The 25031-nt window shown below is 46.2% G+C and overlaps 2 protein-coding genes and 1 pseudogene across 8 annotated transcripts; 2 read left to right on the top strand and 1 right to left on the bottom strand.

The window, feature by feature from the left end:
- Positions 1-44: 44 nt before the first annotated feature.
- IFT20 (intraflagellar transport 20) lies at positions 45-7776 on the top strand. 6 transcript variants are annotated; one of them, XM_045376151.2, is made up of 7 exons: positions 45-186; positions 3447-3570; positions 3647-3682; positions 3841-3969; positions 5308-5393; positions 6840-6943; positions 7379-7776. In XM_045376151.2, the coding sequence occupies exons 2-7, from the start codon at positions 3558-3560 to the stop codon at positions 7458-7460; spliced, it is 450 nt and encodes a 149-aa protein (XP_045232086.1). In that variant the 5' UTR covers positions 45-186; positions 3447-3557; the 3' UTR covers positions 7461-7776. The 6 variants fall into 6 exon arrangements, with proteins under 6 accessions (XP_045232086.1, XP_045232087.1, XP_065387202.1 ...); XM_045376152.2 differs by lacking the exon at positions 3447-3570 and adding an exon at positions 1047-1159; XM_065531130.1 differs by lacking the exon at positions 3447-3570 and having other exon boundaries at positions 3652-3682.
- Positions 7777-7879: 103 nt separating this feature from the next.
- Positions 7880-17348, bottom strand: TMEM97 (transmembrane protein 97). 2 transcript variants are annotated; one of them, XM_015437798.3, is made up of 3 exons: positions 16974-17348; positions 10449-10588; positions 7880-9562 (listed from the first exon to the last, which is right to left on the bottom strand). In XM_015437798.3, exons 1-3 carry the CDS (start codon positions 17276-17278, stop codon positions 9303-9305), a joined length of 705 nt encoding a protein of 234 aa, XP_015293284.1. In that variant the 5' UTR covers positions 17279-17348; the 3' UTR covers positions 7880-9302. The 2 variants fall into 2 exon arrangements, with proteins under 2 accessions (XP_015293284.1, XP_015293283.2); XM_015437797.3 differs by having other exon boundaries at positions 10449-10593; positions 16974-17177.
- A 461-nt stretch (positions 17349-17809) lies between these two features.
- The window catches only part of LOC102125789 (keratin, type I cytoskeletal 18 pseudogene), a 51237-nt pseudogene continuing 44015 nt past the window's right edge, over positions 17810-25031 (top strand).

The following is a 25031-nucleotide window of genomic DNA, read 5'->3' as shown; positions in this document are numbered from 1 at the left end:
CTCTGTGGATTCGGGGCTGTAAGTGCTTCCGGGGTCAGGAAGGTAGTGACGTCATGGGTAAACAGGTTCTGTAGCCGTGGCAGCGGCCGTGGCAGGCTGACTGGGTACCGGCTGCCGCTGACCCGGGAGAAGCTGCCTGTCTACATCAGCCTAGGCTGCAGCGCGCTGCCGCCGCTGGGCCGGCAGGTAGGCTGACCTCGGGTCGGGGGATGCGGGCGGACCAGGGGCGAGAGGAGCCTGACAGGCCCGCGTCCTGAGGAAAGAGCCCGGGCGGAGAGAGACGTGGGAATTCCGCCCCACTCTCAGGGGGCGCTTTCACACCCAGGTTAGGCCTGGAGTTTGACGCGTTGATGCTTGCCACGATCTTACGAGGAAACGGGGCTCGGATAAATTCGGGGAATTTACATAGTAAAGAGTCTGCTCGCAGTGCCTCGCATGCATCTGGGAGAGCCTGGCCACACAAATTATGCCACCGCGTCATGCTCAGGGAGCTTAGTCCCAGCTCTTGGGCCAGGTGTTGCTCAGATGCTCAGACACGCGTGTGATGGGAGTTGGTAGAGAATCTGTGAACTCTTTCCCTGCACCCCTTCTTCCATCTTACCTATCTCTTTAAGCCAGCCCCTCCAATCAGATAGGTGGGCCAAGCCAGATTCATGGGAGTCATGCCTGACTTGTTTTTCTCTTATCCCAAAACCGCCACATTCAGTCAGTCCATTACTAAGCCCCAATCACCTCGACTTACAAAACATCTCAACTCGGAGCACTTGTCTTCAGCTGCCAGCCTTGGTTACTGTAATGGTCTCCTGTTTCCACGGTCATTCATTCCGCATTTACTGAGTGCCAGTTATGTGTGGGCACCATGCTAGGTGCTAGGGTTAGAGTGGTGAACAAGAAGGTAGTTGGGGCCTTGCCCTTTCTTGTTCCCTCCAATCCGTTCTCCAGGCTAAGCAAGAATGATCTAAGTCTGATTTTGTTGGTTTGCTGAGAACTCTCTGGCTGCCCATTACCCTTCTGATAAAATCCAAGCTCATTACTGTGTCTTTCAGAGCCTTCCGTGATCCAGCTGTTGCCTCCCTGTCTAGCCTCATTCTGTTCCCTTCTCTTGCTCAGTCTCAGTTCTCGGAATGCATCAAATTTCCTGTTGCCTCAGGATCTTCATGTATGTGTTTCCTTCTGCCTGCAATGCCTTGCTTCCCTTTCACTTGACAAACTTTTGGACAGTCTTTAGGTCTGTTTAAGTGTCATTTTTTCAGAAGGCCTCTGTAGGCACTCCCCTCCATTCCACCAGCCATGAACTGTGTCCTGCCGCACTTCACATAGCACCATGTACTTTTCCTTATACTAATACCACGATTTGTGATTATTTGTTTACCATCTGTCCAGAGGCATTGTTTTCACTAGTCTGTCCCCAGAGCAGGGACTCAGTGGATGTTTCTGAATAAATGCGTGCTCTCAGGGAAGGGAGTGGAAGTTGAAGCAGATATTTGCTCCCTCACGTTGCTCGAATCTTTCTGGAGCAGCTGGTCAGATTAATGACCTGTAGCTGCGAAAGACTTTTTTTTTTTTTTTTTTTTTGAGACAGGGTCTCACTCTGTTGCCCAAGCTGGAGTACAGTGGTGTGAACATAGCTCACTGCAGCCTCCACCTCCTGGGCTCAAGCGATCTTCCCAGCTCACCTTCCCAGGTAGCTGGGATTACAGGCGCATGTCACCAGCCCTGGCTATTTTAAAAATTTTTTGTAGAGACGGTATTTTGCCACATTGCCGTAGGTTTCGAACTCCTATGCCCAAGTGATCCTCCCACCTCAGCCTCCCAAAGTGCTGGGATTATAGGCATGAGCTACTGCACTGGCCAGATCTTTTTAAAAAGCCCTATTTTAAGGAAGCTACAGATGAACACAGTGCTTCAAAAGGATGATGCTAGCTCACTTACATCAGTGGATTCCAGTGAGGCCAAAGGCTAAAGTCATCTACAGACAGCTCATAGACACGTATTAGTTAGCCCATGCAGTGTTGAATGTGGGTTTTCCCCCTTACTTAAAAGTTTTGAATTACATACCAACATTGAGATATTGGATTTCTGGTCCTCTTAAAAACCAGAAGTTCTGGCCGGGTGCGGTGGCTCATGCCTGTAATCCCAGCACTTTGGGAGGCTGAGGTGGGTGGATCACGAGGTCAGGAGTTTAAGACCAGCCATGGCCAACATGGTGAAACCCCGTCTCTACTAAAAATACAAAAATTAGCTGGGCAAGGTGTCAGGCGCCTATAATCCCAGCTACTCAGGAGGCCGAGGCAGGAGAATTGCTTGAACCCAGGAGGTGGAGGTTGTAGTGAGCCGAGATCATGCCACTGCACTCTAGCCTGGACAATGGAGTAAGACTCCTTCTCAAAACAACAACGACAACAACAATAACAACAACAACAAAAGATCCAGAAGTTCTGGAAACAGTGAGACTTGATTATTTTCGAACCATTGCTCCTCTTGTGGCACACCTGCCCTAGACAGCCACCCCCAGAATCACCCCATTCAGAACAGGACTTCTCTAAGGAAGCCACGAGGGAAACAGCTGAGGCTGGGGGCAGTGAGGGTAGAGGGAAGAGGCTGGTGCAGGTCCAAGTGATGGTAGACTTTGGAGCACCTGGGTTTTAGAATTGGCATAGCAGCTAATTGCTAGATGTAACTAGCATTGCCTCCCTTTTTAAACAGGTCATATGATGTCTATTTTTAATTTTGTGTGTGTGTGTGCGTGTGTGTGTGTTTGAGCCAGAACGAGGGTGAGTTTTCAGTATTTCCTTCCCAGAATTGAGGCATCCTTTGGAACAGAAATGCAAGGTGGCTTGGAAAGGGAGAAGATATCTTTGTTAGTTCTCTGTTGCCTACAGAAAAAATCGTAACTCCTTAGCTTGGCATACGGGTCTTCCTGGTCTGGCTCCAGCTCACCTTTTCAGCTCCATCCTTTTTCCTTTCATCCTTAGGCGGGGTAGGTCCTTTCAGTGACTTCAGGCCTTTGTCCATGCTGTTTTCTCTGCTTGGAATACCTATCCCTGGCCTGCTGCCTTGATACGTTCTTGCTGATACTTCATTCCTTTTTGTGTTTTCTGCTAGAAAGAGAATAACCCAACTTTGATTCCCAATTCAGGCAAGCATACATTTTGAGTAATATTCTTACTCCTGACTTTGTATTTTTTAACCATAATTTTTAATTCACCCAGATTTCTTTTATTTGGTTTGTGTGTTGTTCCAGTATGTGTATTTGAGAAGCCTTCTCATGTGCTTTTGGGTACATAACTGGTGATATATAAAGTAAATACACTTATGGCTCACAACTTAGTTCAGATGTCACTCCTTCTTTAACGGCTCTATCCTCCTCTGGCTCTTTACTGATATTTCTAAACAAGCATTTAACACAGTGTGATTTTTCAGTTTCCGTGTCTGTCTTCCTCCAGCTGAACTATGTGTCTTCAGGGCGGGCACCGTGTTGCATTCATCTTTGTACCCCCAGCATCTAGCAGTGTTGGCATGTAGTAGGCACTCAAGAAATGTGTGTTGAATGAACGATGCCTGTGACAAGTAAGCGGACTTTATTCTTTCCTGACCCTTGCTCCTATGACACACCTCCTCCTGACTGCCACTGTCACTCCTTCAGAGCAGAACTCCTCTAGGAAGTCTGGATGGGAAACAGGTGAGGCTCAGAGAGGTGGTGGCAGAGGGAATGGGGAGCCTTTGGAACATCTGGGTTTTTGGCATTGGTGTCCAAGGGCAGGAACAGGGCTGGCTTGGCAGCAGGCATTTCATTGGGTGGCTAGGAAGTGATGAGGAATTGGGCTGGTTTCTTTGCAGCCATGGCCAAGGACATCCTGGGTGAAGCAGGGCTGCACTTTGATGAACTGAACAAGCTGCGGGTGTTGGACCCAGAGGTTACCCAGCAGACCATAGAGCTGAAGGAAGAGTGCAAAGACTTTGTGGACAGTGAGTATTGGGGAGATACCGTGTCACTCAGCTTTGAGCTGCCATTCCAACTGTACCCCAGGCTCATCTTGGCCCTGCCACAGTGGAGCTGCTGGCTCCCTGGAGGTCGAATCTGGCATCTGTGAGTTCCCATGTGCCACCCTTCTCTGCCTGCCCTCGTGCTCTCATGTGTCCCCAGCAGAGCACCAGTCAAACCAAACACTGGGATGGGGAGGGTGTTTTTAGAGATGCCATCTTTCATTTCTTGCTCTTAGAAACCTTAAACTTTCTGGGAACATAACCATGGCTTGGGGGTGAGAAATAGAATTATGTACTCCTGATTTGATTTCTTTAGAGGAAGTCTTCTTAGTGGCAGGTTCTCTGTTATTTGGAGTTAGAAGTGATAAGTGAAGTTTCTAGAAGCAGCTCAACAGACTTACTGAAGTCATCTTTTGGCTAGAAATCTTCAGGAAGCCTCCTGTCCCAGCAGCCAAGTAAGCCCAATGCATTCAGTACAGAGCCCTATCTAGCTAGAGCAAGGGATTTCTGAGCTTTCTGGGGGCTTCCTAGGTTGTGGAGAGAGCTTGATTAGTGAAAGGTAGCTTGGGTTCTGTCACTAACCTTCTGTGATTGATGTGCCATGCACACACCTCTCTGGGCCTTAGTTTTCCCTCAGTAAGTTGTGTTTCCGTCACATCCAGGACATTGGAGAAAGTGAACAGGAGATTAGGCACTTAATGCTGTGAGCTCTCTATTTTCTGTGGTTACAAGTGGGAAGCCCCCATCCCCACTGTTAATTGAAATCTGGTGTCATACCCGTAGCTAGTCCAGAGGCAGCGCTTGTGTCCTGAGGCTGCCCTTTTGTGAACAACAGTGCTTCCTGTCATTCCTGGGGAAGCAGGTTGGGGTCTGTCTGGAGGATGAGCCCAGCAAGGGCCTAGTGCTTTCATAGCCTGAGATCATAGCAGCTGGTTGGCTCAGTGGGGACACAAGGTCCGGGTATGTCCTGGTCCAGCTGGCCACCCTTCTCTAGGTTCAGACCAAGGGTAGGAGACAGGCCAATAGGCACCAAAGTGTTTAAGTGACAGGGTCTCGCTATGTTCCCCAGGCTGGAATGCAGTGGCAGTTCACAGGCATGATCACACATCCTCTAACTCCTGGGTTCAAGTGATCCTCCCACCTCAGCCTCCTGAGTAGCTGGGACTACAGGTGCTCACCACCATGCCTGGCTCACACCAAACTATTTTGACACAAATTAGAAGGGGCAGTCAGCTCTGCCCTCGCACTGCCTCAGCACTCTTACTGAAGGGCAGTGATGAGACTGAGGAAATATTTTATTTTTTGTTCTTTTTCTGAAAGAAATTGGCCAGTTTCAGAAAATAGTTGGTGGTTTAATTGAGCTTGTTGATCAACTTGCAAAAGAAGCAGAAAATGAAAAGATGAAGGTAAGATCAGCATGTCTTCTGCCTACGTCTTGGCCTGGGACCCTAGTTTACTACCCTCTCATCTTTCTTCCCTCTTGATTTGTTTAGAGGGGTGGGTGGGTGAGTTTTCATTTAAGATTTTAAGGCCGGGCGCGGTGGCTCAAGCCTGTAATCCCAGCACTTTGGGAGGCCGAGACGGGCGGATCACGAGGTCAGGAGATCGAGACCATCCTGGCTAACATGGTGAAACCCCGTCTCTACTAAAAAATACAAAAAACTAGCTGGGCGAGGTGGCAGGCGCCTGTAGTCCCAGCTACTCGGGAGGCTGAGGCAGGAGAATGGCGTAAACCTGGGAGGCGGAGCTTGCAGTGAGCTGAGATCCAGCCACTGCACCCCAGCCTGGGCGACAGAGCGAGACTCCGTCTCAAAAAAAAAAAAAAAAAAAAAAGATTTTAATAACTTCTAGTCCACTTAACCTACTGAACTTACGCCAGTCTTTATTTCCTTTAATCTTTTTTTTTTTTTTTTTTGGAGACAGAGTCACCCAGGCTGGAGTGCAGTGGCGCAATCTCACTGCAACCTCCACCTCTCAGGTTCAAGAGATTCTCCCACCTCAGCCTCCCAAGTAGCTGGGACTACAGGTGTGCACCAACACACCCAGATTACTTTTTTGTATTTTTTTTTTTTGAGATGGAGTTTCCTCTCGTTGCCCAGGCTGGAGTGCAAGGGTGCGATCTTGGCTCACTGCAACCTCCGCCTCCAGGGTTCAAGTGATTCTCCTGCCTTAGCCTCCCGGGTAGCTAGGATTACAGGCACGCGCCACCACGCCTGGCTAATTTTGTATTTTTAGTAGAGACAGGGTTTCTCCATGTTGGTCAGGCTGGTCTCGAACTCCCAACCTTAGGTGATCCACCTGCCTCAGCCTCCCAAAATGCTGGGATTAAGGTGTGAGCGACTGCACCCAGCCATTTTTTTTTTTGTATTTTTAGTAAAGACAGGGTTTCACCATGTTGGTCAGGCAAACTCCTGACCTCAAGTGATCTGCCCACCTTGGCCTCCCAAAGTGCTGGGATTGCAGGCGTGAGCCACCACACCTGGCCTCCTTTCATCTTCATATCAGCACTGATGTAGATGGTTTTATCCTTATTTTATAAATGAAGAAATGAAGGCGTACATAGTATGATTGGTGAAAGGCACAAGGCTGAATGGCACCACCAAATGTGCTATTGTGTCTGTGTCCCTGGCTCTAGGAATACTCCTAGACCTGTCTCAAAGCTGCCGTCAAGTTCTTGAGGCACTTTGTGATCGGTAGGTTAATCCTTCTGACTTAACCCAAAAGCTTTGGGGCTCCACTCTCTTTTCCTCTCTGGAGACTGACATAGCTCCCAGATGACCCCTCCCCACTTTGAGGACTTGTTGCTGTAGACGGTTTTAATGAAGCCATGGCCTTCTCTGGCAATACTGTAGGCCATCGGTGCTCGGAACTTGCTCAAATCTATAGCAAAGCAGAGAGAAGCTCAACAGCAGCAACTTCAAGCACTAATAGCAGAAAAGAAAATGCAGCTAGAAAGGTAAGAAGTCATGATGTAAAGCAAGTTCTTTATACAGCTGAATTTCCACTCTTCCTTCTGGAGTGATCACTTCTTGTCCTTACTCTTCATCATTGTTTTCCCAGGAATAGCATCTCACTTGTCATCCTGATTTGAAGATTTTTAAAAATAAAATTACATTTGATGGGAAGGAAATAGAAAACTTAATATCAAACCACCTCTAGTAGTTTGAGCATGAAAGGGTCTACGAAGTTGGCTGGCTTTCTGAAAGAAGACTTTCCTAGGGCTGAGATTTCTCATGGGTGGCTCTGGGTAGGGCTTTGCCTCTTTCTTTCTTCATTCTGAACTCACACCATTTCTTGAAATCATTTAAACCTCTATATCCTTCTCTAGAAGAATTAAGTCTGTGGTTTACTTCATCTTTTTTTTAGGGCCTCTAACAATTTTGTTTTTCAGGTATCGGGTTGAATATGAAGCTTTGTGTAAAGTAGAAGCAGAACAAAATGAATTTATTGACCAATTTATTTTTCAGAAATGAACTGAAAATTTCACTTTTATAGTAGGAAGGCAAAACAAAAAAAGCCCCTCAAAACCAAAAAAACCTCTGTAGCATTCCAGCGGCTTGACCAATGACCTGTCACAAGAGGTGGCGTGTAAGGAACGCAGCCCCCTGAAGACAGCACTACAAGTCTGGGGGAGCCAGTTTTAAACATCAGTGCACAGCTGCTGCTGGTGGCCCTACAGTGTACGTTCTCACTTCTTATGCTTAATTGGAACTAAGCAGTTTGTAAACTTTCATCCTTTTTTTGTAAATTCACAAAGCTTTGGAAGGAGAATACATTTTTGTTTTCAAATGGCTTGATGTACCTTTTTTTCCTGTTGCCCTTGAAATATGTTTAACCCGTCGTGAGAGAACCCTGGATTCTCTATCCCCCGTCCACAAAACAAACCAGGCAGTGGTCAGCAGCTACCTTTATTTGGATCACACATGTGAGTCAGACAGTACCACTAATCAGACCAATATGGCTTGTGAGCAAAATGGGTGGAAATAGAGGGAACTGACTGGGACCTGTTGTCTAACATCATTTTAAAGTTGGACTTGAGCAGAGACTTAGAGAAAGCTGATGGAATGCCAAGCATCAACGTGAAGGACCCTCTATGCACACAGTGGATGTTATGCCTGGCTCTAGCCACCTTCCCTTCTGAGAACAAGATGGGAACCACTGAAGTGTATTAAAGGATTAAGTTATCCACTAGGAAGCATACTAGCACACTTCCAGATCAGCCTTGAGATGCTAGACTTCAGATACAGGAACCTGTGTCAGGTGGCTTCTAGAAATGTGGAAGACTAAGATTTAGAAATAGAATAAACTAACTTAAAAACAAACAAACAAAAACCTTCCAGGATGATCTGTTTACAACAGCAACAAAAACATTTTCCAGTTTAATCCATTTCTGACTGAAAGTCATTGTTGGGCTGACCCTTAAGGAAAACTAAGTTTAAACTTCTTTGCATAGTGTTTTTTCTTTTTTCCTTGGGTTAGAGGTGGGGACAAGAAAACATTGATATAGTTTTGAATTAACATTAAAGAGGCAAAATTTCACATTTAAAATGGCCCAAAATGTACTGTTCATTTTGCTGACAGGTGATAACACTCTTGAGAATCAGGTGTGGAGGGTTTAGTCATAATAAGCATATATGCTGTAGGTCAGGTGACTCATGAACATGTCAAACAGGCCATGTTCTTTAGCAGTTTCTGGTCTGGTCCTGCTCTTAGTAATCTTGCGGTGGAACTCAGGCACACAGGTATTTGGTACTACTTCCTTATAACCTAGCCCACACCCCTTTGCCCACTCTCAAGCTGATCGGTCTGTTCATCCCAGTGCCCTTAGAAGGTGAAGGTTTGGGCTGGGCCCAGTGGTTGATGTCTGTAATCCCAGCACTTAGGGAGACTGAGGTGGGCCGATCACTTGAGCCTAGGTGTTCGAGACCAACCTGGGCAACATGGCAAAACCCCGTCTCCACAAAAAAAAAAAAAAAAAAATAGCCATACGTGTTGGTACACGCCTGCAGTTCCAGCTACTTGGGAGGCTGAGGAAGATAGCTTGAGCCCAGGAGGCAGAGGTTGCAGTGAGCTGAGATCATGCCACTGCCCTTTACTCCAGCCTGGGCAACAGAGTGAGACTGTCTTTTTTTTAAAAAAAAAAAAAAAAAAAAGTGAGGGTTTGACGTGGTTCCTGACACCATCTTGCTCTTGTGCATTGCTGCCAGTGGTTCAAATGCTGCTGAAGATGTGGATTCTGAGCAGTGTTCCTTGTATTGTATCCAACAAGCAACCACCCTGTAGGCATCTCTACCCTGAGCCAGTGGTTGTTTCCTTCATTTTTTTTTTCTTTTCTCCTCATACTTGTAGTAGGGGCTCCGCAACATGAAAATTAAAAGTATGAACGGGATGAGTAAGTAGGGGGCATAGACAGATATAAGCGTTAACCGTTCATGCAAAGTCTCAGGTCTTTGCCCCTTGAAACCACTGGCTTTGGAGAAATCCTCAAACAGAAATGTGGAGAGTATTGGAATTAAGGTCGTCATGGTGTGAACGGAGTAGATGATTGCAGGAGTTCGAATCCACTTGCAGCTTCCTGAGGTAGTCAGGGGAAAAGAAAAATGGTTAGGTCTGTTCATGACTCAAAGGTGTCCAAGACCTTCCCACTGTCTCTGCCTGCCTGCTTTCTTCTACTCCCTTCTCCCAGTGGAAACTCAGAACTGGAAACCTGGATGTGCCACACTGCCCAACATGCAGATTTATGTGGCAGCTCACTGACAGCTCGCCGAAGAACCAAGAATATAACTCAGAACATAACTCAGCAAAACTCTAGGGCAATAAAACTGCCATTACCTGTTAAAACCTGTGTGGGATAAAATCCCAGGGGAGGGAAATCCCTGCCCCAGGGCATCTGTTTGTTCAGTAATTATATATAGGTGAGAGGATCAGGAGGCAGATTCAGTGACCCCAGGGGATGCCAATGGGAAACAAGCATTTTCAGCGGTTCTAGCTTCGTTATCAAGTACACGTGTGTGGTCACCTTTTTAAAAAAGCATTGATTATGAGAACACTAAGAATAATTTTAAAATGAGAAGCACGTTAGGGATTAGCCTGATGCTACAGCTTGTAAGTCAGTATGATACTATCCAACACGGAGAAATAAAAGTCAACAAAAAGAGAAATTAATTCTGTTGGGGAACAAAACAAAAGGGAACAAGCTCATCGTTTAAGTGGTCTCAGGTTTCATGTGTATGCAAGGGATTTCTAGACTGAGGCAGCCGTGCAGCCCCACTGACCACAGACATGAACCTGAGCCACACTAATGTCCCTTTACAAGATTTACCCTGGTTATTTCCCCCAGATCCTATGGCATCCTCCCACAAACTATGGGGACCATCCCCTTCCCTTTGGAGATACTTCCCCAAAAGATTTCTGGGACCTGATTTCTGGGTAAAAATGGGATTTTCCCACCATTTACCAACCTTTGAGGAAGGCATACGTTGCAATGGGAAAGAAAGGCAGCTGAAACACAAGCTCGCAAAACAGAAAGGACTTAAACCAGGCTGGGGGCTCCTGCAGCAGCGGGTCTTTGAACTCCTTAGCATACCACTTCAGCAGGTTTCTAAACTGAAAAAGAAAATGATCATGATGAATTACAGCCACCTGGCCTCAACAGGCTCGGTTCTAGCTCATTTGAAAATACATTGGAGGAGCCTGTCATTAATTAGTACCCCCAACCCCAGCAGCAGATGGCATGTCCAGCTGGCTTTTGTGACACAGCCTAGATGGTCATTTAATAAAAACTTACTATCCCTAACTCAAATGTTCCCTTCTCTGTGAAGTTTTCTTAACTCTTCCAGCCCCTTCTTTGTGCTACCCAGCATCTGTTCATAATTCCAAGATAACACATCCAGATGTGTTGGCCACTGTCAGGAGCAACAATAAGTATCTGGCACTTAGTAGGCACTCAGGGTGTTCGCTGAATGAACAAATGTGACATTTCTGCCAACAATATCATTCTTTGTTTAAAAAAACAAACGTGAAAACCATCCTGACACTTTCCCGTTTGCAATGGCAACTACACACCAAGCTCCAAAGGCCAGATTCCCTCAAATGCAGAAATGAATTTCCCTCTTCTTTTCTGGGGGTGGGGGTGGGAGTGAAAGGGGAAGTAAATCTAACCTCTGTGGCGATGGAATTTTGGACACTTTAATTCCAATATGGCAAACAAGTTCCTTATCATTCTTAACTCGCCTAATTCTAATTTTTGGTTTTTAGGAGACAGAATTTTAGTGGAAGAACAAACTCTGCCCCAAACTACAAACTACCTAGTAGCTTCTTGGTTATGCAGGGCTTTAGCGTCTCAGTTCTAGCTTGGGCCCCACACTTCTAATTACCCTGTCAAATAAAAAGGATGTGGATCCATGCTGACCTGGCTACAGGCAGAGAAAAGAAGCAGAGTTTAAGGCTGCCCATCTTGGGCTTTTATAGGAGCCCAAAGCCTAGTGCTCTTGGCTCTATGTGGACTACTAAACGTCTGTAACATCACATTTTACCTCCTAGATGTGGCATTGTCCTGACACACAGGCCTTCAAAGACAAATCAGTCTTGATACTATGATTAATAAAGGCAACTCCAGGGTAAGAATTTATCTTACAATGGAAAATCCAAGAATATTTTTCCTGTTAATTTTTAATCAAAAGATAAAGGCTCACTATTGTGAAATAGAAGCCCCTCTGCTGCAAGAGCACTTTAAGCAAACATCCAGAAACAAATATCCTGTTAGCATATTTTTGATTTCAGAAAGGCTCTGGCTAGATAACCAATTTATTGACCAAAGGATCTCCAAATTTGTACTTAATTTGAAATTGAAATTCATAAGCACTTTTCTGGATGGGAATGTGGTTTGAATAGGATTGAATTGATAGGAAACACAAAGGCTAAGTCACTGTCCCTCTCCAGGGTTCTATTTCCTCATCTATAAAATAAGCAACTTGGACTAGATGTTTTCTTAAGATCCCTTTTTTGCTTTTTAGATTTTTAAAAATACTGGATGAAACTACCTGCTTTAAAAGATTGACTGTAAAATTATTATTTTTGAGACAGTCTCTGTTGCCCAGGCTGGTGGAGTATGGTGATTTGATCTCGGCCCACTGCAGCCTCAACATCCTGGGCTCAGATGATTCTCTCACCTCAGCTTCCCCAGTAGCTGGGACTACAGGTATGCACCACCAAACTCAGCTAATTTTCTGTAGAGATGGGGTTTTGCCACATTGCCCAGGCTGGTTTTGAACTCCTCTTGCTTCAGCCTCCCAAAGTACTGCGATTACAGGTGTGAGTCACTGCACCCGGCCTGACTGCAAAATGTAAGAGGCATTCTGGGTCAGGCCCGGTGGCTCATGCCTATAGTCCCAGCACTTTGGGAGGTCAAGGCAGGTGGATCACCTGAGGTCAGGAGTTGGAGACCAGCCTGGCCAATATGGTGAAACCCCGTCTCTACTAAAAATACAAAAATTAGCTGGGTGTGGTGGCTCACGCCTATATTCCCAGCTACTCTGGAGGCTGAAGCAGGAGAATCGCTTGAACCCAGGAGGTGGGAGGTTGCAGTGAGCTGAGATAGAGCCACTGCACTCCAGCCTGGGTGACAGAGCGAGACCCCATCTCAAAAAAAAAAAAAAAAAAAAAAAAAAAGGCATTCTGGCTATTTGAACCTCATTTTCTATTCAATTTGCATACAACCTTTCTGATCCAACTATTTCGTAAATTGAGGCAGACTCGTATAGCACTTTAATTTCTAAGGCCTACAAGATGAGATCAGCGAAATTTAAAAAACCTTATCACCCAGATATCGTAATAATGAATTATTATAATCGTAACCAACCATCTTACACAGTCATATACCTGCCACCTGATGCCAGAATGAGGCTGGGACTAATTGTGAGTAGAAGAGTAGAAAGCCCAGGCACCTGGCAGACAGGTGAGGCGCGTAGGACCTGGGGCAGAGTGCCTGGCTTTAGGCAAGGCCTTTAATCTCCCTACACTTGTGTCCCCATCAATAAAACAGAGCCAATAATATTGCCTACTTCACTATTGGTAAGATAGTGACTTAATATATGTAGTCTTTAAAATAATGGCTAGCACATAATGATTACTTAATGGAATGTAATTAATACATATTTGGAGATATTCAAGTTTAATCCCATTAAAATCACAGCTAACAACTGGTCATTAAAAATTTTTAGCTATGACCTCCCCAAGAAAGGTAATGAAACTGTTTACATTTATACCTGACTCACATTTGACTCAACTCACTCTTGTTATCCATTAAAAGATGCAGCTGGCCTGCACACATGGATCTCTAAACCAGGGGTTCCCACTCACCAATCTTGTACTTCTGTAAGTTAGAATGGGAATACAGACTGATTTCAGAGCCAGATGCTCACTTGTTTTTCCTTATTTTTACCAGAAGCAATGTTATCCAGCTGCAAATGATACTACAAAACGCTTCCCATCCTCTCCTTTCCATTTTCGTATCCAAACTAAATTCTTACTGTTTCATAATAAAATAAGAGTTTTCCCAGGCCGGGCACGGTGGCTCACACCTGTAATCCCAGCACTTTGGGAGGCCGAGGCAGGCAGATCGCCTGAGGTCAGGAGTTTGAGACCAGCCTGGCCAACATGGTGAAATGCTGTCTCTAAAAAAAATATGAAAATTAGCCGGGCGTGGTGGCATGCACATGTAATCCCAGCTACTCGGGAGGCTGAGGAAGGAGAATTGCTTGAACCCGAGAAGCAGAGGTTGCAGTGAGCTGAGATCGCACCACTGCATTCCAGCCTGGGCGACAGAGACTGTCTCAGAAAAAAAAAAAAGAAAAATTTAAAAAAATAAGAGTTTTTCCAAGCAGTGATTTGGTGCAATCCAAGAAAAAAAAATTTATTTTGCAAATTTCAGCCCAACCACTAGGTGATCTCCTACAGGCTTTTAGCTCTAGGAAAAATTCCTTCTATTTTGGGAAGAAAACAACAGACGTTAAATTTTGGCATTTTTCAAAGAGAATGTGAGAATAATTCAAGGCTTTTATTATTATTTGCCCCATAGAGAAGTAACAAAATCAGCATTTCCTACACCAAAGCAACAAGAATGGAGGCACAGACCTTCCATGCTAGGATGCCCCCGTGCTAATGCCTTCAAACATCATCACACACACAGATACAACACACAACCAGGATGCCCCTGTGCTAATGCCTAACATCACATCTCACACGCAGGTTCTGGCCAGATGCTGCCTGCACTGACCCTTGGGCCTTCTGCAGTAAGTCAGGATTAAAAAAATAAAGCTGATGCTGGGAATGGTCGGTCACGCCTGTAATCTCAGCACTTTGGGAGGCTGGGGCAGGAGGATGGCCTGAGCCCAGAAGACCAGCCTGGGTAACATAGTAAGACATCATCTCTACAAAAAATAAAAAGTTAGCCAGGTGTGCACCTATGGTCCTAGCTACTCAGGAGACAGGTGGGAGGATCTCTTATGCTCAGGAGTTCAAGGCTGTGGTAAGCCATGACTGCATCATAACACTGCAAGCCTGGGTGACAAAGGACCCTGTTTCTTAAAAAAAAGACTGAGGAAATTTTATCAAATTTAAACATTTAAATGGGATCTTTATGATATGATGCTGAGCACCTTTTAAGTGTATTTTGTTAGGGGTGAGCAAGATGGGCTTGTGGGAATGGCACATCCAGGAAGGATAAAGAAACCAACAGCTGTGAAGTCTGGAATGGCTACATGGAGTAGCAGGCTAATTACGAAGTATTAAAAGGTCCTATAACACCAGAGATTGTAAACAGGCAGCCTGCCTGAGTATTGCTGGCCATACAGGTTTCAAAAACCACAGATAGGCCAACACTGTAGTAGATTTTCCTTTCTTTAGGGCAATTAATGGTTACTGCAGAGCTGCGATGACCTCTTCGGTTTTCAGGAAGAGTCTGTACTATCTGGCCCTGTAGTAGGCTGAATAGTGACCCCCAAAGATAAACACATCCTAATCCCTGGAACCTGTGACTGTTACTTTATTTGGCAAAAGGGACTTTGCAGATGTAAATAAGGATTTTGAGATGGGAGATTTTCTGGGTTATCTGGTGCGCCCTGAATGTATGACAAGTGTCTTTATAAAAGCGAAGCAGAGGGAGCTCTGACTACAGAAAGGGTGGCAATGTGATGACCTGAAGCAGAGATTGAAGTGATGTGAACACAAGCCAAAGAACATTGGCAGCCACCAGAAAATGGAAGAGGCAAGAACCAAATTCTCCCCTGGAGCCCTCAGGAGTGAGCCCTGCCTTGATTTGAGCACTGTAAGATTTCATTGTGAACTTCTGGCCTCCAGAACTGTAAACAAATAAATCTGTTAAATCACTATATTTGTGGTAACTACAACAGCAATATGAAAATGAACCCACCCTGTATACGTTTGAGCTTATAATTTAACTCAACTCTCTCAACAGCTGAGGATACAGAGCCCTGACCCGCCCAAGTCACCACCAGTTCTTGGAAGAACCAAGTCCCCAGACCGCACCTTGCCTCATACTACCTACGCTTTTCCCACGCAAAAGGAGGCCAGAGGTCTTCCCGTTGTGTTTGGTTCTAGAAGGAAACAAAAGAGTGACTTATGGGAGTGGTGGAACATTATTGAACCATGGCCTTTTTGGGAGAGTTAGGTCCCTTGAAAAGTCGATGGGAGCTATATTCTCCTTCCAGGAAACAAAGGCATACACATTTTGCACCCATTTTTGGGAGCTCATGACCCTCAGGTAATGAACCTTTCCTCGGCAGAGAAAAAGCATTTAAGGAGAAACAGAGGCAAAATAAAATCTTCAGGTAGACAAGTCAGTCCTGCCTACAGTTCTAGATAAGTTGCAGAAACAGAACTGAGGACAGGAATCCATGGAAGAAGGTCACAGGGTCCAGATACGAGAAAAAAACCCAACGAACCGGGAAACTAAAACTGTAGCTTGGAAGAAAAAAACAAAGCAATAAAGCAGAGTTTGGGGTTAAAAGAATGCTCTCCAACAACCACGAAATCGGGATTTTCACCTTGTTTTTACTCGGGAGATCATTGTTACTCGAACCCAATATTGAAGAGCCAATCTGAAAAGATGGCAATTTACTCTCGAGCTCTGGAAGTTGCTGGAACCTGACCTTGAAGCAGTGACGATCTGTGAACGCCCCAGCTGCACCAACCAAGGTCCTAAACCTTCAGACAGGTCTGTTTCTACTTGGACTTTTTCTCTGGGATCAGACTGGTATTTTAAAGCCCTTCCAAAAAAAAAAAAAGATTAAAGCAAACCTAACATGTGGCTTTAGACACCACTTCATCCAGACTACTTCCCTCAGACACTGACAACCGGCCAGAGGTGGAATCGCGGGAAACCTTAAACCCAGGGAAGGCCGGGAGCGGTGGCTCACGCCTGTAATCCCAGCACTTTGGGAGGCCGAGGCGGGCGGATCACAAGGTCAGGAGATCGAGACCACAGTGAAACCCCGTCTCTACTAAAAATACAAAAAATTAGCCGGGCGCGGTGGCGGGCACCTGTAGTCCCAGCTACTCAGGAGGCTGAGGCAGGAGAATGGCGTGAACCCAGGAGGCGGAGCTTGCAGTGAGCCGAGATCGCGCCACTGCACTCCAACCTGGGCGACAGCGTGAGACTCCGTCTCAAAAAAAAAAAAAAAAAAAAAAAAACCCAGGGAAGAAGTGACTTTAAAGGAAACAAAGCGTTCGCCCCTGCCGCTTGGGAGAAGGGTCTGGGATAGAGACAAAGCCCGAGGAAAACACAGAGCTAAAGTTTTTAGGGTTAGGAGCTGGGGAGGCACGGGCAGGACCCGAGGGAGGCGGCAGGACCGAGGGAGGCGGCAGAACTGGCACCCAGGGTGCGCGAGCGCGGAGGAGGTGAAGGCCCTGTGGACGCAGCGCGCGGCAAAGCCTCGGCGGGCCGGGATAAGACGGGCGCCCCTCACCTCGACTGGGTAAAGCTCGCGCGGCAGCACCGCCTGCAGGTCCATGAACAGGGTGATGGGGATATGGCTGAGAAAGTAGATGCCCAGCAGCCACTCCACGCAGCGCCTGGTTGCCGGAACCCCCATCGTCCGTCGGTTGGGCCTGGACCGGCCGACGTGAGAAGAGGTGCCAAGTCCGCGCGCCTTCCCGGACCCACTCGCCTCGGTCGCCGCCCCGCCCCCTCGAGGGCTATGCATGCCGCTCCCATTGGCTGTCGAGAAGAGGAGGCTCGCGGACAGGGGGCGGTATTCCCAGCAGGGCGCATCCATTGGTCCGTATAAGTATAGCGCGTGGAGAAGGCGTCTCGTAAGCCGTTTCCATTGGCCACCGGGAGCGCCGCGTGGGCGTGGCTTAGTTACGTCTTTCGGCGCGCGGCTACTCAGTGCAGATCGCTGATGCAAGGGCGGGCCCTGCGTTTCCGTGCTGGCCGGGTGGTATCCTGGTCTCCGGGCGGCTGCCGGCGGTGCTCCCTTCCATCATGGCTCCGTTCCCTCGCTCTGTTCGTGTACTAGTGACCAGCGCCTGTTCTGGGCCGCGGTGCCCCCGTGCAGTGCGGGCGTCACGGAGCAGGGGTCGCAGAGCGGGGCACGAGCGCCGCGGCGCAGGTTCCCGGCCCAGCCGGGGTTGCGGGTCTGGGGAGGCAGCCGGCCGCGGTGAACAAAGAAGCAGAGGGGAGGACTCGAGGGACGTAGGAGGCAGTAAAATGGACAGGAATCCTCACCGGCTGTGGAGCATGAGGAAAGGTCAAGGATTCGTTCACTCGTTCAGCAAATACTGATGTTCACCTCCACGCTGGGCGTAGGCCTGTCTCGGGGCAGGATCGCCGAGGCTACCATTTGCTAAGAGGGGACACAGGGCAAGGGAGTGCGAGGAAGGAATGCGGCTTGGACTACGTGGACCTTGAGTGGGCTGCAGCGTTGGTTGGAGGAGGCAGTTGGGTGAGCCTGTCTGGAGAGGTAGGCTTGTGAGGCATCCGCCTTTGATGGAGAGCAGAGGGCCTGGGAGAGATCCTGGGGGAGCTCCAGCCTTGGGTCATGGGAGGAGGGGACTGAGATAGGAGCGGACTAGCAGGAGACGATGTCACAGGGAGGGGCAGCCGTGTCAACACTGAGTGATGCCCACCTGTGGCCCTGTGGGGAACAGCTGTGTCGTGGGGGCAGGAGCCAGGGAGTGACAAAGTGGGGAAATGGAGGCAGGAAGTGTAAACACGAAGGGGAGGAGACATGGGGCAGTAGCTGGAGAGAGGCACTCGAGAGTTTATTTTTCAGGTGAGAAAGACTTGAGCTAGTTTAGTTTGGACAATGGGAGAGGTTGCCCCTACTCGAGAAGAGCAGGAAATGCGGCTCAAAGCCCTGGAGGAGGCGGAGAGGATGGAAGGATTGGGGTGGGTTAGGTGGGTGCCCTGCGCTCCACCCAGCTGCCCCTTCCCTTGGGACGCTATGGGCTAGGACAGAGGGATTGTGGCAGTGTTGAAGACCCAGCTGAGGTGAGAGAGCCGCTGACCCGGAGGCCCCAATCTCTCAGGCTGTGTGCTTTGCATTTCTCTAGTGCGGGGTCTACCCGGAAGAAGGCTGCTGGACCCCTGCAGAGTTTGGGTTCAGAAAGACGAAAGGTGGTTTTGAAGAGTTGAACAAGAGTGATTGAGGTGCTGGAGGTTGCAGTTCAAGCTAGGTAGGCGGAGAGGGAGAGGTGAGGCCAAAGGGGGCTGTAAGACAGTGGAGGAGTGAATGGGTTTGAGGCCTGCTGAGGAACACGTGCCAGCATGATGGGAGTCACGGGGCTGGAAGGGTGGGAGCTTATGAGGAGGGCGTGCAATACCTGAATTCCGGGGGTCAGGTAGAGGTTCTGCCCGTGGGAGTGTGCGACTGAAATGGAGTGGAGGGTAAGGTCTTTGGAGATGACGTCAAGGGAAGGCCACCCAGGGAGACGGTGGCGAAAATGCCACTGCACACGGGGAGTAACTAGAAGGAAGGTGAGCATGAGATGACAGTGGAGGGGAAACTGTGTGGACATGGCCTTGGGGAGCCAGGAGGCTGCTGATCCTGACCTTGAAGAGTGTGAGAACGCGAATAGCCTGTGCTGGAGAGGGCTGTGGGGAAGCTGAGTCCTCAGCTAAGTGCCAGTTACTGGGGGAGGTGACAGTGGAGGGGTTTGGCTGGGGAGGAGGAGGAGCAGGTTGGAAGGAGACACAGGAGGAGAGATGTGGAGGTCCTTGGGTGGGGAGCAGGGGATAAACAGCATGGGCGGCTGAGCATTGTGAGGGCACACAGTTCTGGCGTCCTCTGAGCCTCAGGTCAGCCTTGCCCAGGATCCCAGAGCCGACAGCCAGAGGAAGGCAGGGGTGTTCAGTGCTGTTTGTCCTGCTCCGAGGGGGGAGCCTGTCTCCATGGAGAGAACACTCTACCAGGGGCTTTGGAGGGAGGACTCAGAATTAGCTGCTGCTTTTTTTCCAGGGGAAAAAAAAAGCCAATGCCTGGGAAACCTTAGGTCACCTGAGGAGAGAGGTCATTTTGTTCACAACATAAATCTTAAAGGCAATTTGCTCTTCAGACTCCACTCTGTTCCCATTCCCCTCGTATTGGTCACTTAGTAGCCATCTTGGTTATCAAATTGACCATTGAGGTATTGCAGTGCTTGTGTTCAAGTAACCCGTGGTGGCTCATACCTGTAATCACTTTGGGAGGTGGAGGCAGGAGGATCCCTTGAGGCCAGGAGTTTAAGACCAGCCTGGGCAACATAGCAAGACCCCATCTCTTAAAAAAAAATTAGTTGGGCATGGTAGCGTGCCTATAGTCCCAGCTACTTAGGAGGCTGAGTTGGGAGGATCCCTTGAGCCCAGGAGTTTGAGGCAGCAGTGAGCTATGATCACTTCACTGCACTCCAGCCTCCGCAACAGTGAGACTCCTCTCAAAGGCCCTAACGTACAGTGGTAGTGATGTGACAATTCGGATATGCCAATGAGAAACCATAAAGTTCCTTTATGTGAAAAAGTAGAGATTTTTGACTTAGGAAAAAATGCTGAGGTTGCTAAGATCTATAGTACAGTAAGATATTTTGAGAGCGATCACATTCACATACCATTTATTACAGTATATTGTTATACTTGTTCTATTTTATTGTTAATGTCTTAACTGTGCTTGATTTGTAAATTAAACTTTATCATAGGTTTGTATGTATAGGAGAAAACAATATGGTTCAGTACTACCTATGGTTTCAGGCCTCCACTGGGGGTCTTGGGACATGTTCTCCCAAGGATAAGGGGGACTTTTGTGTACAGCTCCTCTCTCCCTTCTCCAAACCATTCACTTGAATGAGAACATGAAGGCTGGGCACGATGGTTCACGCTTATAATCCCAGCAGAGGCCAAGGCAGGTGGATTACCTGAGGTCAGGAGTTCCAGACCAGCCTGGCCAACATGGTGAAACCCTATCTCTGCTGAAAATACAAAAGTTAGCCAGCCATAGTGGTGCACACCTCTAGTCCCAGCTGCTCAGGAGACTGAGGCAGGAGAATTGCTTGAACCTGGGAGCAGAAGGTTGCAGTGAGTCGTGATAGTGCGATTGCACTCCAGCCTGGGTGACAGAACAAAACTCTGTCTTCAAAAAAAAAAAAAAAAAGGCTGGGCACGGTGGCTCAGGACTGTAATCCCAGCACTTTAGGAGGCCGAGGTGGGTGGATCACCTGAGGTCAGGAGTTCAAGACCGGCCTGGCCAACATGGTGAAACCCCATCTCTACTAAAAATACAAAAATTAGCCAGGCATGGTGGTGTGCGCCTGTAGTCCCAGCTACACGGGAAGCTGAGGCAGGAGAATCAGTTGAACCTGGGAGGTGGAGGTTGCAGTGAGCCAAGATCGTACCACTGCACTCTAGCCTGAGTGACAGAGCGAGACTGTGTCTCAAAAAACAAACAAACAAACAAAAACAAAACAAACATGAAGAGCTGGGTGGGCCTTTAAAGATAATCTAGGCCTAACACCTCATGAGGAAACTGAGGCTCAGAGAGGTGTTTGTCCTAGGTCACAGAGTGACAAGGCAGGGACTGGAACCCTGGTATCCTAATTGCCCAACCCCAGGCCAAGTCTTCTATTCCTAGGGCAGAGCAACGCCTTCCTGCGCAAGGTCTTCAGACCAAACCCAGGGCCCAGGAGAGGCCTGGCTAGGCTGGCACACTGCACAGCTGGAGAGGCCTGGCAGCACTGCTCCCACCCTCCACCCATTATGGCTTTAAGGGTATGGTGGTACCTTTTAATTTACCTTGGGGTGGGTTAGGTGGGTGCTCTGTGCTCCTCCCAGCTTCCCCTTCCCTTGGGAAGTTATAATTAAGTTCCCTGTAGAACTTAATTATGACTGCTTGCTGGAGGGCAATGGGGCAGGAGGAGTGCGGGCTAGGATTTGTGCAGGAAATGTGGTAAGTGTACTGGTGTCAATGTGACCACTTCTCAAAAAACATCTCATCCAGCCCTGGCAACATAGTGAGACTCCCATCTCTGTAACAAAAATTAGCCGATGTGGTGGTACGCACCTGTAGTCCCAGCTACTCAAAAGGCTGAGGTGGAAGGATGGCTTGAACCCAGGAGTTCAAGGCTGCAGTGAGCCGTGATTACACCACTGCGCTCCTGCCTGGGTAACAGTGCGATCCTGTCTTAAAAAAAAAAAAAAAAACCCAAATGTCACCTAGCCAAATTTGTTACCTATAAAGATTTTCAAGGCCAAGTACTTTCAGTGGATGGTCCCTCTGTCCAAAAAAATTATGTCCAGCCATTTGAAATTCCTTTAATGGGGGACCATAGCTCTTAATTTGATGAGGTCAGATAAGTCTTAGAATGCAAATGGCTCTAAGAGAGGTCAACTGAAGAAGGCAACTGTGGAAAGAATGACCCCGTCCTTATGAGAACAATGTTTAGTGCCTTTAAAAAAGTATTTATATTGTGATGAGACAAACACCATTAGCCTAACAGTGGACCTAATGGTGGCAGAAAGGGAATTCTAGCATTGTAACCCCAGCTGTACTTGGAGCAGGCCATGTTGAATTGGCCACTTGCTTCTTTGACAGCAACTGTACAAAGCTCTTTCCTCACCTCCCAGCTTTTGCTTCACTTTCTGTCTACTTAAAATGCACCCACCCTTCTCACCCCACCCCTGCTTGCCTCCCCCATCTCTGTGTATTTTAATATTCGGCTGAAGGCCACCTCCGCCAATTGCCTCTATTTGGTGGCGCTGTTACGTCCTCTGAACCTATCTCTGAAGGTTTGTCCCTTTCCAGTGAGCAACACTGATTGAAGTCCATGTCTCTGGACATATTTCCCACTAGATCATAGATTCCTTGAAAAGTACAAAAACTATATTTTTCACTGTTTTAAAACTTGCCGTTTTAAAAATTAGGAGCCACAACACCAAGTCAAAAAGAATAAGAAATAAACACTTATCAAAAGTATTTATTATACAAGAAAAATTATGAATACATCTTTCACCTCAGTTCAGCAATTCTAAGTCCTGTCTTCATTAATAATTCACTGTATGACCTCATGCAAATCATGTCGTATTCCTCATTCTTTGTGCCTTTATTTGTAAAATGAGCTTGAACGAGACACTCTTTCATGTCATTTCTTGGTCTAAAATCCCACAAATTTGCAGATTTAAGCTGAATTAAATTTACCCTATTAAAAAGGCTGATTGATTTCTTCAATGTTAAGGCAAAAACATAAACACCATCAACTCCCACAAAAGTAAACAATCACAGTAATCACAACAATCACAGTAATTCCTGGTAGTGAAGCACAAAACATTTTCCTCCTACCCCTAAAATAAATGTCTCATCACAATGACACAGACACCAAGTAAAAATAAAATACTAGGTGTCACTGGGGTTAGTGATGACTTTAAACGGAAAACCAAAGACACACCCATGAAAGAAATAATTGGTAAGTTAGGTTTCATTAAAATTTAAAACCCCTGCTCTGCAAAAGACACCGTCAAGAGAAAGAGAAGACAAGACAGTTTGGCAGTTTCTTACAAAGTTAAACCTATTTTTACTATTCAATCCAGCAATCACACTCCTTAGTATTTAACTAAAGGAGCTGAAAATTCATGTCTACACAAAAACTAAAACACTGATATTTACAGCATTCTTTATTCATAATTGCCAAAACTTGGCAACAATTCAGGTGTCCTTCAGTAGGTGAATGGGTAAGTAAACTGTGATATATATACCAGACAGTGGAATATTATTTATCACTAAAAAGAAATGAGCTATCAAGCCAGGAAAAGACATGGAGGAACCTTGGATGCATATTCAAGAATATGTGAAAGAAGCCAATGTGAAAAGGCTCCATAACGATTGGAAACATAGGACATCCTAGAAAAGACAAAACTACGGAAACAGTAAAAAGATCAGTAGTTGCCAGGAATTTGAGGGGAAGAAAGTAAAAGGATGAACAGGTGGACGCCAGGGGTCTTTTTGAGCAGTGAATGCTATAATGATAGATAAATGTCACTATACATTTGTCAAAACGCATAGAACTACACCAAGAGTGAACCTTTCATCTATTGTAGGAAATGTATTATAAAAAATGTGCAGGAGGCCGTGTCCTTACTTTCTGCTCAACTTTGCTGTGAACCTAAAACTACTTGAAAAAATAAAGTCTGTTTATCTGTATAAACAACACCAAAGTGAATAATTACAATAAACTCATATTCAGTATTTCTAAAGCACTTCTTCCAAATAGCATGTGTATTTAAAAATTTTTAAACTTTACTAAAAAACTGAATGGTAAACTGAAAACAATGGTTACCTCTAAGAAATGAAACAGAGAAAGGAGGGTGTTCTTTCAGTTTTTGCTTGTTACAGTGTAGCCTGAACTTTTAAGAATATCTGTTTTACTTTTGTATTATTTGTGTTTAATAGTATATTTTAATAAAAGGGGCCACAATGTACTAAAAAATTAAACACATTGCTAGCACAACCTTTCCTCACCTGTGACTAGGCTGTCAGACTAGATAACATATCTAGAGGTAAGATTAAAGTTCTTATGAAACAAAAAAAAAAAAAAATTTTTTTTAAATTCTGCCTTTGAGTTCAGTCTAACAAAATGTCTCGAGAAAAGCATTTTACAAAAAAATGTCCTTAATGGGCATAATTTTAACAGTGCAAATTACCTTTAAAAGACTGGGCCTGTAATCTCAGCTACTCTGGAGGCTGAGGCAACAGGACTGCTTGGGCCCAAGAGTTTGAAAACAGCCTGGGTAACACAGTGGACAAGAGCAAGGATGTGAAAGAACTCAGTCTTTACCATGGTTAACTTGAATAAAATAAAAATTGTCTTGTATGAACCAGCCTCTTCTCATTTTATTTACATAGGCAACATGGTGAAACCCTGTCTCTACCGAAAACAAAACAAAACAAAAAACACACCAAAAAGAACAAAAATTAGTCAGGTGTGCTAGTGCACACCTGTAGTCCCAGCTACCTGGGAGGCTGAGGTGGGAGAATAATTGAGCCCAGGAAGTCAGTGAGCCGTGATTGCACCACTGCCCTGTAGCCTGGGTGATAGCAAGACCCTTAGTTATTCTAAATCAACACATTTTTTTTTTTTAAGGAATAATCTCTGTAAATATTTTCTCCCAGTCCAGCTTATCAATTTTTTATTTCATATATTGTGCTTTTGGGTTGTCTCTAAGAAAATATTTGTCTAGCCTGTGGTCACAAAGACTTTCTTTTGTATTTTGTCTTCTAGAATATTTCATTTTCAGTTTTACATTTAGGTCTGCAGTGCATTTGGAGTTAATTGTTTATTATGATTCAAAGTATAGATTGAGGCTCTTTTTTTGTTTTGCATATGGACACCTAGTTCTAGTGTCATTTATTGAAAACACTGTCATTTCTGTGTTGGATTCTCTTTGTACTTCTGTTGAAGATTAGTTAATCATAGATGTGTGGGTCTTTTTTTGGACTAAAACTCTAAAACTATATTATTAATCCTGATTTGTATTGCATCTGACAGATCCAGAATGATTTGAA

The sequence above is a fragment of the Macaca fascicularis genome, chromosome 16, assembly GCF_037993035.2.
Source record: "Macaca fascicularis isolate 582-1 chromosome 16, T2T-MFA8v1.1".
Classification (NCBI taxonomy): Eukaryota; Metazoa; Chordata; class Mammalia; order Primates; family Cercopithecidae; genus Macaca; species Macaca fascicularis.
Note: the sequence above shows the minus strand (reverse complement) of the source record. Positions and strands in the feature narration are given on the sequence as shown.